The sequence below is a fragment of the Lissotriton vulgaris genome, chromosome 6 (genome assembly GCF_964263255.1).
Source record: "Lissotriton vulgaris chromosome 6, aLisVul1.2, whole genome shotgun sequence".
Classification (NCBI taxonomy): Eukaryota; Metazoa; Chordata; class Amphibia; order Caudata; family Salamandridae; genus Lissotriton; species Lissotriton vulgaris.
Genome location: NC_141694.1, coordinates 83,857,935 through 83,873,903, shown reverse-complemented (window position 1 = coordinate 83,873,903; position 15,969 = coordinate 83,857,935). Strand labels below are relative to the sequence as shown.

The 15,969-nt window shown below is 44.7% G+C and overlaps 1 protein-coding gene across 2 annotated transcripts in view; it reads left to right on the top strand.

Annotated features, from left to right (window-relative positions):
* The first annotated feature begins 10,490 nt into the window (after positions 1 to 10,490).
* The window catches only part of LOC147706833 (uncharacterized), a 461,037-nt gene continuing 455,558 nt past the window's right edge, over positions 10,491 to 15,969 (top strand). The window contains exon 1 of one of the 2 annotated variants that reach the window (XM_086925970.1): positions 10,491 to 10,910. In XM_086925970.1, coding sequence (XP_086782096.1) covers positions 10,686 to 10,910 — 225 coding nt within the window. In that variant the 5' untranslated portion in view covers positions 10,491 to 10,685. The remainder of the gene's footprint in view (positions 10,911 to 15,969) is intronic. The other variant, XM_086925971.1, reaches the window with a different exon arrangement.

Genomic DNA, 15,969 nt, shown 5'->3' with positions numbered 1-15,969 from the left:
CTCGTTGACCTGACCTTCTTCTTCTAGTTCTAGCTCACCTGGACTATCCCACTCACTGTCTAAGTAGGAATATTTCCTGGTTCGTATTGGATCATGAACCTGTTCGTCGGCGGGGTACCATTCAACGTCTCGACTTGTGCTCGGCAGTTCAATGTCAGCTAGCTCCGGACTCTCTTCCTCAGAAGCTTCTTCAGCTGTGCTGCCTTCAGCTCCAGTCGCGTTTTCTCCAGATACCCGCTTCGTGTGGCTGGCGTGGATCCACTTCGGTACACCAGCACACTTTACAGCAGTAGTAGTGACGAGGATCACTTGTCGTGGCTTTCCCCACCTTGGCTTCAGGCAACTGCTCCGGGTGTGTTTCTTTAACGCCACCCAATCTCCGGGTTGCAGTTTATGTGCTGGAGTCTTTGGCCACTCGTCTTCTGTCTCTCCAATCTGCTGAGAGAGAGAACGCACTTGGTCACCCAGCTGCTTGCAGTATTCTAATACCATATCATCAGAAATGCTTAGCAGTTTGTGTCCGGGTACCCATGCCTGTCGCATCACTCTTCCCATCAACACTTCATGGGGACTTAGGCCAGTTTTTCTGTTCGGGATACTCCTCAGACTCATCAGCACAAGGGGTAAAGCCTCTATCCAGTTCATCTTTGTGGAATCACACATTTTTCCCAATCTGGATTTCAGGGTGCCATTTATTTGTTCCACTACCCCAGAAGCCTCTGGACGGTAGGCACAATGCAGTCTTTGCTTCAATTTGAATGCTTTACAGAGTTCTTCTAGGACATCGTTGGCAAAATGCCCACCTTGGTCCGTTTCGATAGTCTCTGGGATTCCATACCTAGGTATCAACTCCCTGAGCAATAGCTTGGCAGTAGTTAGGGCATCATTTTTCTTTGCTGGGTAAGCCTCCACCCACCTGGAGAACAGGCAAACTATGACTAGGATATATCTATATCCTTTGCATTTGGGCATGGTTACAAAGTCTGCCTGCATTCTAACAAAGGGACCTACTGCCTTTCCAACAGTACTTTGCTCTACTACAGTCCTCTTTCCTGCATTGAATTGCTGACACACTAGGCACCTCTGGCACAGCCTTTCCGCCTGGTTCCTGAACTTTGAGTTACAGAACACTTTGTCAAACACTCGGCACATTGCGTCCCTTCCCATATGTGTGGGTTCATGTATCATTCTGATCATGGGGTCAATCAAGCTATCAGGCAGTACGGGCACACCAGTCGAGCTTACCACCACACCATCATCCCTCAATTTGCATCCTTCTTCTGCCCATTTTCCCTTCTCTTGTCTGTCTGTAGCCTGTTGCAACTCTTTCAATTCTTCCCACGTTGACACATTCTCAAACAACATAAGTTGGCAGCTGGTTCCACTCCACAAGGCAACTTGGAGTGACATCTGGTGTCGGGCACAAAATTGTGCAATTTGGTCAGCGTACCTATTACCGGCAGTCACATCATCATTTCCAGATCTGTGAGCCGCACACTTGACCACAGCCAATTCTTTGGGCAATTGAATAGCTTCCAGTAAGTTATGCACCACCTTTCCGTTTCTGATAGGAGTGCCTGAGGAAGTCATGAATTCTCTTTGCAGCCACAATTGGCCGAAGTCATGAACAACCCCGAAACAGTACTGACTGTCTGTGTAAACAGTAATTCTTTTGTTCTTTCCCCTCTTACATGCTCGAGTTAACGCGATGAGCTCCGCCACTTGTGCAGATTTCACCTCGCTCAGGTAAGATGCTTCTATCGTTTCTGTCAATGTAACCACAGCATAGGCAGCACTCAGACTTCCACTCTCATGTCTTAAACACGAGCCATCCACGAACATTGTTTTATCCCCATCAAGTAATGCTATTTCACGGATATCCGGACGGGGCTTTGTACTGTACTCAGTTAAATCGATGCAATTATGTTCCCCTCCCTCTTCGATTTCTACATCCAGAGGGACCGGTAACAGGGTTGCAGGGTTCAGGACGTTGCACCGAGAAATAGTTATATTTTCGGCGCCAATTAAAATTCTCTCATACCTAGTCAGCCGACTAGGAGTGAGGTACTGGGTCTTAGTTCTGGTCAGTAGAATTACAACAGAATGAGGAACATATACAGTGACGTGATGTCCCATGACAATGTTCTCACTCTGTTCCAGGCTGACGCAAGTAGCAGCCACTGCCTTCAAGCATCCAGGTAATCCAGCAGCCACCGGATCTAGAGTGGCTGAAAAATAGGCCACTGGCCTTCTAACCAGCCCGTGCTCCTGGGTCAGGACTGAAAGAGCGCAATTCTCTCTTGTGTCACAGAATAGTTCAAAAGGCTTGGTGTAATCAGGCATACCCAATGCAGGAGCGGTACATAGACAGTTTCTCAAAGTTACCCAAGCATTCATGCTTTCGTTATCCCAGCTGACGGGGTCTTCTACTCCTTTCTTTGTCATTTTTATCAGGGGTCTTGCTAGAGCTGCAAATCCTACGATCCATTGTCTGCAGTAACCCACGACTCCCAAGAACATTCTCACTTCTTTCTGAGTTCTGGGCAGTTCCATTGCTTTAATTATTTTAATTCTTTCGGAAGTGACTTTCCTGATTCCTTTTTCTATCTGGTGCCCCAGATATTTTACTGAGTTTTTACAGAATTGTAACTTGTCAGGCGACACTTTATGTCCTCCCTTTCCTAAATGATTCAGCAAGGCAATTGTGTCAGTGACACAGTCAGTCTGGGTTTTAGACGCCACCAACAGGTCATCTATGTACTGCACTAAGACAGACTCTCTTGGCAGCACTAGGGATTCAAGGCACTTTTTTAGTATCTGATTGAAAATCGATGGACTTTCGGTGTACCCCTGGGGGACACGATTCCAGACATAGATATGGCTGTCAAATTCAAAACTGAAAAGGAATTTGCTTTCTGGATGCAATGGGATGGAAAAGAACGCATGGCACAGGTCGATGACAGTGAACCATTCTGCGTTCCAGGGAATCTGATATAGAATCACTGCAGGGTTGGGCACAACAGGACAGCAAGGCACAACAATTTGGTTTACCTTGCGCAAATCTTGCACTACCCTGTACTTTCCACTAGGCTTTTTGATCCCAATGATTGGTGAATTACAGGGACTGCTCATCACTTCCTCTATTATTTCTGCTTCGAGCAGCCTGGTAATTTCAGTCGCCACTCCAGCTTTTACTTCTGCACTCATTTTGTACTGTCTGGTTTTCGGGTATATAGCATTTGTTTTTATTGCTATTTTAACTGGGTCCACATTTGCCATTAAGCCTACATCTTTTCCTGTGAAATCCCATACTTCTGGAACTACTCTTACTTGGAGCTCTTCAGGTAAATCCTCAATTGTCAAAGGCTTAATATCAGAATCTTGTCTGACTAACATCAGTTTGTACAGGCCATCTTCATCAGGGGTCTGAATTTCGACGCCATTTGGTGTGCAGAAAATGGTACAACGCATCTTGCACAACAAATCACGTCCTAGCAGGTTTACAGGACTGGAATCACAGACCACAAATCTGTGCATTTCTTTGAAATTTCCTATAGAAATTTCCATTGGTTCAGTTACTGGAGTACTTATTATTTGATTTGAGACGCCCACTACTTGGATCGCTTCTCCCGAGAGGGGTAGGTTAGGAACATCCACTGTTCTTACAGTAGATCTGGTAGCACCAGTGTCCAACAGAAAGGTGACATCTTTTCCTTCAACCTTTCCTTCAATGTATGGTCCAGTCTGGTCTACCGGTAAGGAGGCGCCAAGCACGCACTCCTCATCCTCCCCCCTCAGGCCCCGTCAATCTTGATCTTCACAGAGGAAGGTATCATTTAACAAATACTGTGGAATGACTGCGTTTCTTTCACTCTCGACTTCCCATACTTCCGCCCTCTCATTCTGCTGACCCTGATTCTTAAAATTCTGTCTGGGAGCGCGAGGTACTGGAGGTAGTTTTACCTGTTGCTGGTTCTTTCTCGTCCCCTCTTTCGGCACCTGTGGATTTAAACCATTTACAGGGGCATTACCGGCCTGCAGGTGTGGACACTCGTCTCGCCAATGCCCCATCTGGCCGCACCCGTGGCACGGAAATTTCTTCATGGCCTCTTCCCTACTCATTTTAGTGCGGGGCTTCCCTCCTCCCCCAGCAGTGGCATTTTGAGCATTATTTCCAGAGGTCAATTGACTTAACTGTTTTTCTTGTTGTTCAGCTAATTTTACCTGTGCCCACATGACCTTTTCCTTGAGGGCCTTCTTTTTATTTTCGATTTCATCTTCGCAGTACTTAGCATATTTCAGGACATCATCTATGGGCTTTCCCTGCCAACTGATTTTGTTATCTCGAATCCATTGTGAGATTTCAGGTCTCAATCCTAGCACGAATCTGTAGCTAAAGTGAGTCATGTCTTTCATGTCTACGTTATCAATACCACTGTAAGTTTTAAATACCTGCAACAGCCTTTCATAAAATGAATGCACCGTTTCATCACGTTCCTGTGTGGTTCTATCTATTCGGGTCCAATCTGTCTCCTTTGCTGGCACTTTTTTCTTAAGGTACTGTATGACCTGGTCATATTTCCTCATTACATCAGGTGAAGGGGCTCCCGTTTTCTCATCTCTGGGATATTCATCATTAGGCCAATCAATTTCTATTTTACATTCAGTCCATAGGTCTACAGGGACAACAATGTCGAAAAACCCATCCAGGTCTTTCAAAAGGCATTTCTGAACTTTTATGAAGCGTTCTACCTGCCTGTACCAGTCAACTGGCTTCTCTCGTAATTTCGGGAAGTCATTTGTAAATGACACAATATCCTGTCGGGACCAAGGGACATGGACATATTTCCCTCCCGGGACCTCTCTCATGGGGCACAATTTTTCTGTTGGTGTTACTTCCTTTAACAAGAATTCTGAAGCCTGAGACTTCGCCCTGCTGTCTTCCTTTTTCTTTGCCCACCGGGTTCTCCATTTTCCCACCTCTCCCCACTTTTGCAGGAGCTTCAACAACTCTTTTACTTGGATCTGTTTTCCTATCACATTCAGGCTTTCTAGATCCTTGTCTGAAAAGTCTACTCTGTAGGGTTTCTGAAGAATTTTGGAGCGACTGACATCAATTCCCATTTCTGTGGCTGTATCCATTATCCTTTCATGGAGCAACCTAGCACTCCGGGTAAGATTTTTGCTGATGAACAGTAACTCTTCTTCATTGTACGAGCTTAGGCGTTCAACTCCTACATTTCCAGCCATCATTTCTTCTATTTCTATTCTTAATTTATATATCTCTAATGCTTTGGGTTGGGGGGTAGTCTCCTTCTCCAGCTCCTTTGACCATCTGTCTAATTCTTCTGGGGTTACTACAGTAGCACTCCTAATTCCAGTTGCGCCTTCAATCGACACCTCTCTTATTCTAGGCTGACTTCTTGCCCCTACTGTGCTAGTCCTAGGTTCTCTAATGGGCAAATCCATCAGCACCACAGACTCACATTCACTTTCCTGGTCCTCATCTATGAATACTTCTTTCTTCGAGGAAGGGACACTAGGAGTAGGCGGCATAGGGGGGACAACAGGAGGATGGGGACTAGTCAGGTCATTTCTATACAGTGGAATAGCTGGGCCAATAGTTACTGGAATAGTCAGAGAATCAGGATGGGGATGTATTTGGGCAATAGTTCGAACTAAATCTTCCCGCTGTCTAGCCAGGGCTTCTTTCTCTTTTTCCCGTAATGCTTTTTCGGCAGAATTGTCATGCAATACCTGTGGTACTAAGGACGGATAAATACTCGGGGCAGTCGGAGTGACCCCTCGAGGTGGACCTTCTCCGAACGGCTGATAATTTGGGACCGCAGATTTAGGTCTGCAAAACCCATCCCCGTCACTGGTTTTACTGTCTGTACCTGTTCCGTCTGTATCACTATCCCTCCTACATCTGGGATATTTTGAAAAGGGATTTGGAGAATGCACAGGTTCTGACTCTGCAACATAGGGAGGTGGATTTTTCATTAACAAATCTTCCAGGTGCTCATCTTCTGAGTCCCCTACAGCCATTAGGTGATGGGTCTTTTCTTTACATTTACCTCCTTTTTCTTCTAATACCCCCATCATGGGAAACAATCCTTCCGTCAACATGGATTGCCTCCACTGTTTCATTTTCTGCTCTTTGGTTGGTGTAGGAAGCCTGGGATACCATTTACTCACTCCCTTATCCATCCTGGGTTTATCTCGCTCTGCAGCCTCAATCTCCCATTCCTCCAAAGCTTCGTACTGGGTCAACCTAGGTCTGGGGTGTAATTCATTCATGCGGGTCCTTAGGTTAAACAGGATCCGACCATTAAATGTACCTTCAACAGGGAATGCTAGGACTCCGTCATCTACAGTATACTTTGCCCAATTTTCTAACCAGACACAAGTGTGATACCCTTTATCAAACAACATGAAAGAAGCAGGGGTATTCGGCGGGGGAATGAGCACGCCTTCCCTTGTTCTAATGGGCTTGTCGGACTTGAAAAAATTCTTGATTTTATCGGAAAGAGACATTTTCCTCTTTACTCCATACATCATGTGCGGTCTACCTCGTATAAGCTGATCCTTGTAAAATCCTAGGTGCTTTGGATTCGGTATAAAATCTGGATACCACATATAATTTTCCAGACTCTCTTCTAACTCGACTTGATCAATTTTGTTTACCTTTGTGCTTCCAATGCTAGCGCGACTTTTATTTCACAATACCCAATCAGGTCAGTGATTACAAATTCCCTTGTCCAATGGGTGCGCGGCCTTTTCGCGAGACAGAGTCTCACGCTTCGGCACTCACCCCTCCTTCACAAATTCAGCTCCGCTACACACCCGCTGTTTTGACCAATACCAGCGCGGCACGGAGTGACGTCAGAGCAGCTCTCCGACTGACTCCCTCCTTCACAAGGTAACGGAAACTTTTTACTCTCCCTAAAGTGCGAATACAGAGTTTATTTACCAACACGCAACGTTTGCCACAATGTCTGAGTGTTCTAAAAAGATAGAAAAACTTTCTCTCGCTACAAGTAAACCACTTCTGTCTACTTCTCATTCACTCTGGATAGACTTCTTTGCCTGTCCCTTCACACTAGTAACATAGAACCCGTTATTCTTCTGACTCATCCACCTTAGTCGGGGATATGTACTGAGCCAGGATTTCACCAGCGAACTATCTTACTTACCAGACAAGCCTCGGAGACCCTACTACTCCTCCCGTATGCGACCCTTACTAGGTGATATCGCAATGAAAGTTTTATAAAGGACTCGTAGCTATCATTCACTCTAGAAACAAAGGTCCTAATTAGTGCTTCCAGTTATCCTAACCCTGCACTAATGATTCAAACCCTAGTGACTTCAACAGCTAACCGGATTCTGCTCACCGTTAGCTAAAATACTTCCCCGGGGATTCGGACTACACTGAACATTGACAAACAATTTTCGGGTTAATATAACATTTATATCAGCAATGGAAAAATCATATACATTTACATATAAATCCTTAAAACATTTCAAAATATTTAAACCTAATACAGTAGCAAATCAGCAGCACATTTTACTTTTACGGTTTGTTTATGACTTATCCTGTCTACCTAATCTAACTAGTCCAAACCATCCTCTGGCTGCCAGAAAATTACTGATAGAGCGCGCAGTTCACCCGGGTCACCGAGTTCACCTATTTCTTACACGCACTGGGCCCCGGCGTGCACAAGATTTTAATACACCATTTACTTTCGGGGTGAACTGGGTGATTTGGCTTCTGCTACACGCTCTTATGAGTAATTAAGGTTGGTTTCACCTCTGCTTACCATGTACCTGACTTACCACAGGCACAATTCCTACGACAGATCTGGAGCTTAGCAGGGAAAAGAGCAGACAGGTCTAGATCAAATACTCTCTAACATTATTACCATACTTATCCACAATTTCTGTAAAATGACCACAGACACCTGATGAAGTTTTTAAACTTTATATAAAGATTCAAAGAGAAGATGCCAAGACAATAAGCGATATGCAGAATAATATATCAAACATCAACATCAACACCAATATGTAACTTTGGATTAGAATTATAACCATTAGAATATATGGGAAGACTAAGGGTAGGAATTTTAGAAACAGAACTAATCACTGCAACTTTATACTAGGACACGAGTTTAGGGTTGGGACCTAAAACATGTACTTATCCTCAACTATTCTTTACTAAATTCACGGCAACCAACTAAAGGTAAGGGAAAAACGGGAACATACTATTAATATAACGGATTGACAATTTGCTAAGGGTGGGGAGAGAAGTGGAACAAGCCTATTAAACAAATCACATATAGTTCGCCTAAAAGAGAATAGAGCAATATCATTGGCAAGTAATGCGTTCCGGAAGAATTTTGAGAGAGAGAGAGAGTGAGAGAGAGAGAGAGAGAGATGTAAACCCTCGGTCTGATAATTACCTAAATTCAGATTGAAGTCTAACCCTGGCCACGGGTCAGATGGGAAGACGGGGACAAGGACCCTCAGGAAGGAATACCAGAATGCGAGCAGGTACAGCTCACGGACAGTAAGGACAGGATACCCCTCAGGCTTTGGGATCAGGACTGGGCTCACCAAGGTACGACCAACTCCCACAGCTTTAGAAGCAACGCCAGCGTTACTCCTCTCTGCAAGTAATCCGCCAATAACCCCGATTTGGGTTTCGAATTCCCCAGCAAAGTGCTTCGCCAGCACTTAGGATTTTCCACCCCTTAGGAGTTTGTGGAAAGTATGGACAGAGTGCTCCGCAGCACTTCAGATTGAGCACCTATAGAGTTCGTAGGGTCAGTGACAGGTCTGCTACTCGGACAAGTCGGACAATTTTCCTAAGCTAAACTAGGGCAATTATACAGTTTTGGGGACCCTCAGACCACCCACTAATGTTGCAAGTGACAGTTTCCCATATTATGATTGGTCAGGAGAGGTGGTGCGGTCATTACCACCTCCTAAAATTCAGCTTTCCCATATTTAATATTCAGGTTTGCACACCCGCCCCCCGGGTTCACGTTCCCAGGCATAGGAATACAGAATACAATACAAGAGTACAGCATATATCAACAGTGTATGACAGTTCAAGGTACAATCTTGCATCTTCGGGAAGGGTTCCCAGGCGCATCGGGCTTCAGGAGCCAGCTGGCTAGTTTTAGCTTCTGCGCAGTTAGGACTTTCCCTGGTCAGCTGACAGGGTTCAGAGGAGCCTCAGTATGGCGTTGCTCACGTATGCCCCAGCCCACAAAGACGCGGTACATGAAAAGTAAGCGAGAACAAATTAAAATCATATATAAAATGATCACACTGTATACCATGATGAGATATTAACCAACCCTTACTTTATAATGACTATAGCATTATTGTTTAGTGCGAAAGGACAGATAAGCAAAAGCAGCAGCAACAAGCGGAGAGCGTGGTGAGAGTCAAGCAGCCATATTTGCAACAGTGCGCATGAGCACAAAACTCCCTCCAGAATGCGAGTGCGTCACATCACATGGGTATGACCGACGCATGCGCAGACTGAATTTCAGCGAAGCAGCCGCTTTTAGTGCAAGCTTCGTTAGTATGAGAAAAGACATACAAGCAAGCATCCTGGGGACACCCGCGTGTTGGGAAAACCACTTTATAAATGACGAACAACAGTATTAATACGATTATGCAATTTAGACAAGGGTTTTGCATGAGAGCAGGGCGCTTGCACGCGAATCCCAGCTCCATCACTGCGACCTCAGCCACAGCCTCGCTTCAGTCAGCCGCTCTACACAGTCCCCGGCGCTCGCCTTGGAATGCTGGTCGCTGTGACATTCTAAGTGATGTCACCGCGAGCAGCTCCATTACATGCGAGGCGCCGGGGGGAGTTGAGGTGTGGAAGATACCACACATGGCTTTTGTAGTTCGGACTGGACTGTTCCCATGGGGCACAGGGTCAGAGCTGATTTGCATATCGCCATTGTCTACCCAGGGTGGTGTGGAGTGCAAAAAAACGATGGATTTGGGCCCAGATCTTAGGACTGGGGTGAGTGTGTGACATTGATCCACATTCGGTCCATCGCCTGTTGTTTTTGCACATTAATATCGTCAGGCATAAAAGAAAAAACTCGCTCTATTTCTCGACAGCCAACTTCGCGCTGTATTAAACAGAGGAAACAATCCAAAAACACACTTTTCTTTTCCTTAATTATCCACGTCTGCATTTATACCTGTGACAGCTAACTTGAACTGGTTTCACGTCGAGCACTTCTCCTCAGGGAATACATTAAACGTCGGGAGCCATGTTAGGAACAGGCAATTATGTAAATAATTTCTAAAAGGCAAGGATCCATTTTCTGTGTGCTATGCAATGGCAACACTTTGATCCTGACCTTAAGATGGCTGGTTTGTTTGGTAGAGTGCGCAGGTGACGATACGTGGGAACGACGACAGATCGTTCGCGTCAGTGCCCGCGCGTAATTCGACATGCGCAGTTTGGTCTCTCCCGTTGCAGCGCGCTCGTGCCCGTTGCCCCCGTGCCTCGCGCGCGCCCTGGTACAGCCAGTAGGCGACCCCGGAGTGTTCGTTGTTCTGTCAGGCGTCGCCATCGATCGTTGATTCTCTTCAGAGGCCGTGGACCCGACGCTTCGTTCCTATCCTGGGGCCCTTGCCCTACCAGCGGCGCAATGTACCGTCCGCGCCCGTTGAGCCCTGAAGTCAGCCGCGGCCTGCTTCCTCCGCTGCCTCCCTTGCCTCCCCTCCCGAGCCTGCCTCCGATTCCCCCCATGCCGCTCCTGCCGCCTTTGACACCGCTGCCTCCTTTGGGGCCGCTCGGATCTGTGGGATCGCTGACCTCGTCGGCCTCGCTGCCATCCTACCGGAGAGAGATGTCGTCCGACCTCCCGGGAAGGGTGAGTGATAAGGGGCGAGCACTGTGAGGTGCCCCGGAGAGGGGACTGTCAGAGATCATGGGAGTGATGGTACTGCAGGGTATGAAGAGGAGCCTGAGAGAGATGATGGAGGGCACGGGAGGAGATACGGGGGGCTGCATGACAAGCACCGATAGGGGATGTGCAGGGAGACATGATGAGTGAGTGTATGGGGTCAAGTTTGTCATTTTTTTGTATGGGGCGTCGCTAAACCAGCTGCCTCTCTACTATTTACAAGTTAAACAACATTGGATTTCGAGACCTCATTATAGGGAAAATGGAAAACAGTGGGGCCGGTGCAGAGTTAGGGTTGATGTTGGCAGTTGTAGGAGGTAGGGTCATCTTGCAGCAGCGGAAGTGCTGGAAACAGTATTGCTAGTGTTGGATAATGTGGAAATGGAGCCCTATTAGAAAGAGGAGTGTCCTGTGCAGACATACTCGACAAACCAGCCACTTCTGTAGCACGCCACGTTATATCTAGGCACTATACTGCTCTTGTCATTAGTAAAGTAACGTAAAAGAGTCTAATGCCTTGACTTGAAAATTGCTCCCCAGATACGAGATTTTTTTTTTTTTATGGATTTCAGGTCCAATCCTTGCAAATAGCTGCGGGTTGGGATTAATGTTTCGACAGCAAGGTGCATACTTTGAAGTCGTGGGTTACTAGGCTGCCTAAACGCTAGTTGCACTGTTAACAAATGAAGGGCATTCAGTGAATGTAATAGTTTGAATCTGAAATATTTCTGTCTCTGGCATCTGTTTGTTTGTAAAACAAGTAGTAGTTTGAATGTTTTGATTTAGAGATTGGATCAGTCAACAATGTGCTAAAAAGTTGGCTCCTCTTAAAGAAATGCTAATTTTTAACGCCTTCCACGCCACTATTCCCTTGACAGCTCCGCACACATCCGTGCTAAAAAGGCCTTTGTCGTGCTGTGTATTAGATACTCTTGTCTTTTGCGCTCGCCAGTTTACCGACTTCTTCAGCGCATTTCTGAACCCTTGAACTGTAGTTTGGTTTGCATCCAGAGTTCACTTTTGGGTCTTGAGGGAGACATCAATTTGATTGAAGTGTAGGGCAATGACCTTTTATATGTGGGGGTTGCAAAGTGATATTTACCGAACTCGTGATTCATTGTCACAAAGGCGTACACGGTTTTCCTGGTTCGACAAGTGTCACTGGAAGCCAGTGGACCATTACTAATGTACTAAGAAAAAGTTCGTCTCGAACATTTTGATTAGCTGGACTCACCCGTCACCTGGCTTGTCACTGTTTAGAGACGAAGGTAAATCAGACAAAATAACATTATTTATATTTAATACAGTTTGAGCGAATTTACGTGGACGTTATCATTTGATGCGTTTATGCTACTGCAGTAGGCAGGACAGACCGCATTGTATTAAGTTGTAGAAATTGCCATTGGGTCTATTCCGGGATGTCATCAGACGTGATCGGATTAAAGGCTGACAATAACGTAAAGGATTTATTTCAAGCTCATCAAACAGTTTTATTGTTATTTATGGTAATATAGCACCACCGAGGACTTCTCTAGTTACTGCTGCTCTTGCTATTTTGAAACGCGACTAGTGAAGATAACACATTAAATGAATAAAATATGCGAGCAGAGCTAGCTGCATATTGATGAGCCCTTTTCTGATAAATATTTGTTAACGCCAGAGGATTTGTTTTAAGTCCTAAACCACTAGTTGTGGGTAATCCGCAATAATTTGTTTGGTGTTATTTAAATTTCATTGAACCTTCATATCTTATCTCGAGTATAAATGTTTCTAAGGATAACTGTGAGACTTTTAATCACTTTTGTCCAAAAGGTGAGGAACAGTTGGGACTGGATTATTCCCAATGCCAGTGTTGTCTAGGTTTCTCTTGTTCAGTGCACTCACAATCTTGCAAATTGGTTCTCCTTTACATTGCTTCAAGAGATAGTAATGTTTATTTTCCATGTTCTATTTACAAACACACATGTTGTTTGGAGGATGCTTTACTTGCTTTTGTCGTCCAGAGCTGTACAGAAAGATTTTGACAGTTCACCACTGAAGTGGTAACCCTTTTTTCTCACTATTGGGGTGATGGCTGAAAAATAAGCGAAATCTACGCTCATCTTTTTGGTAAAAAAACGAATTTTGATGTAACTAGCTATTGCTCCAATTTACTAGCTAGCTTGAATTCTTTATAATGTGGTGATGCAACACTTGCACTCCTTTTTTACATTCAAATTTTCAGTTTAGAATTATTCAAAAGGACAGCAAACATAAAGGTATCAATAAAACAACATCAAATTAGCAGGTTTAAGGATGTAGCCAAGTTGCACAGTGGTGTTTGACAATCATTCATGTGACATTTGTATAATAATTTCGATACAAGGTTAAATTGCTGTAGACAAACCCTGTGGCTCTCGTATGAAAGCAGAAGATTCCTAAATTACTTTTGTGTACAGGTTTGCCACTCATCTAGCCAAGTTCTAATATTGATCAATTTACATTTGAAAGTCAGCTTGTTCTCTGTTAAGCTATAACTGTTCACTTTAGAAGAGCTCTTTTCCTTAATCAGAGCTGCAGAATAATGGACTAAAATTGACAGCGAATGAAGCTGTAAGGAAGTATAGTCGGCTAGAGAAGGGTGTTTACAGGATGGATGAGAGGGAACAAACAGCCTCATGGACTTTAATAATCACAGTGGATATTAATGGGTTTGACGTTGAGATTTCTTTTACATTCATTTACTTTCCCCCCTACTTGATTATTTAGGTTAGGGACATTACACACAATGCCTTTTGTTGAGCTAGGGTGTTTTTTTCTTTGTACACAGTTGATCATTTCGCGTCCCCCGTCATGTTTGACATGAGGTTATCAATTCTGCTAACTTGGCAGATCCAAACCCACGATGCGTGTACTGTAAAATTGTTCTTCCCATTACACCTTGTAGTTTTGGATGCAACCACTATACTTCTTTATAGTAATTGTATTTTTGATCTGTCTGCAAATTCTTACAAGCAAGATTGTGCTTTTTGTTCTTTTTGAGTGAACTAATGCTCAAACAGAGTCAACCATTGCCAGTTTAAAATCATTTTGATTAGTAAACTGATAACTCCCACTGCATTGCCTGCATCATTCAGTATTTTATAAGGCACCCTTGGGATTTAAGGGGGCCTGTATATGAGGCAGTGGCGGCCGGCACAGATCAGGGGTGGAAGGTGAGGGGTGGTAAAGAAAATTAAACTTACCTTCTTGCTGCGCCTCTCCTCTGTAGTCCCTTTGCTCCGGCCGGAACAGGAAGCACACCCAGGCTCCCCAAAGCCAATCACAACGCTGCAATGTAGCAGTGTGATTGGTCTGAGCGCCATGGTTCAGCGCTCAGACGTGGACTGCTGATCTGGGGCCTGGGCGTGTTCTCCACCCAGGGTGGAGAGCATGCACAGTGCGCATGACTGTTTGGCCAGCCCGAGAAGACTAGCCAAACAGTCTTGCGCACTAACAGAGTGCCCACCACTTCTCCCTCTGCTCCTCTTGTCAGCAGTGCAACCCTGCCTGTAAAGCTGCCGTAGCAGGAAAAAGTAAATGATAGCATGGAGTTACTATAATTTTATTTTTCCTTTTATTTACACTTGCATCAAAGCAGTAGAGCCGCGCTTCCCCGCCTTAACGGAGGAGCCGCCACTGATTTGAGGTGATACCTTGTTGGTGAGAATATATTGGATTTTGCTCTTGAGGGTTCATTTTAATATAACGGGTTACCTCTTGCATTGTATTTAGTATGGAGCTTATTACCTTAGCCTGTCTGGTTTAATTGCTTTTTCAAAATCAAGTTTTGGAGTTTTACCTAAAAGTTTGTAAATTGCTCGAGTATAGTGCCATTTGGTTACAACCCGTTTTTAGGTATAGATCTGACATTGTGCAATTTAATACTGAGGCAGTGCCTTTTGATTTTAAGGAAGATTTAAAAGTGCACATTATTTAGACGTAATTTTGAAGGGAAGTTTGGTCTCATGCTTCATCAGTACTCTATATTGTCCAGTTAACACCATGCGCGCTAGCAGAATTCCGCTTACACGCTGGGGTTTGCGAAAACGCACTTTACGTGACGAGCTGGGCTCGTCATCAGCGTGCGAGGAGGCTACGCCATGACGAGCCCAGCTCGTCATCAGCGTCGAAGGGGTTAACAGTTTAATTTTTTTGTTTCATATAGGCAAAATATTGTTACCTATTTTCATTTAACTTTAACCCCTTTAGCGCGTCGAACATTCCGCCCCAGTGCGGACGTTCGATCGCGCTAACGGGATTCAGACGTCCAACGGTCGTGAGCAGCACCAGCGAGGTAGCGCGCGCGACGACCGTTGGACGTTCGAAGCACGGAAGGGGTTAAGGACTATAATGCGTCTGAAGTGCTTAGAATCATTTTTGTCTATTTGTTTTAGGGTGTTCTCTGGAATTAAAGTATGCTAGGAACTTTTTCTGCAAACATTCATACCGGTTACGTTTCTTATGGTTAACCATTTATTCCATTTTACATCACGAAAGAGATTTATTATGCTAATGCGGTTACTAATCTACGTTGTGTTTGGTGAAGACTTAATTTGTTCATGGCAAGTTAAGGTGTGTATGTTTTTTGTTTTTATTTTTTATTAATATCCTATGAATTTGTTTGTTTATAGTATTGAAGAAGAATTTGAAGTTTCTGTTGCACCATGCAGCACATTTAGTTGACTAAAGAATTTAGGGGCATTTTTATCAAACAACAAATGTCCCCACGAAGTTATTCACAGTGGAGACCATTTTTAGCTGGATTTTTAATTGTTTAAATAATTATATCTGCATTGCGGGTGGAACATTTTAAGTACATGATGTTGTTCCTGGCTAAGCTCCGAGTGCTGGACAGTGGCAAATGGTCGTACTCCACAACACCGGAAGTGGTGCGAGATTGGCTGCTTGAAGAAAGATATGCAACCAAATGGCGACGCCAGGTGCATGACCGGTGATGGCGCAGGGATTAGAGTGACTGCTCTCCGCTAGAATTGCAAGAAGCTGC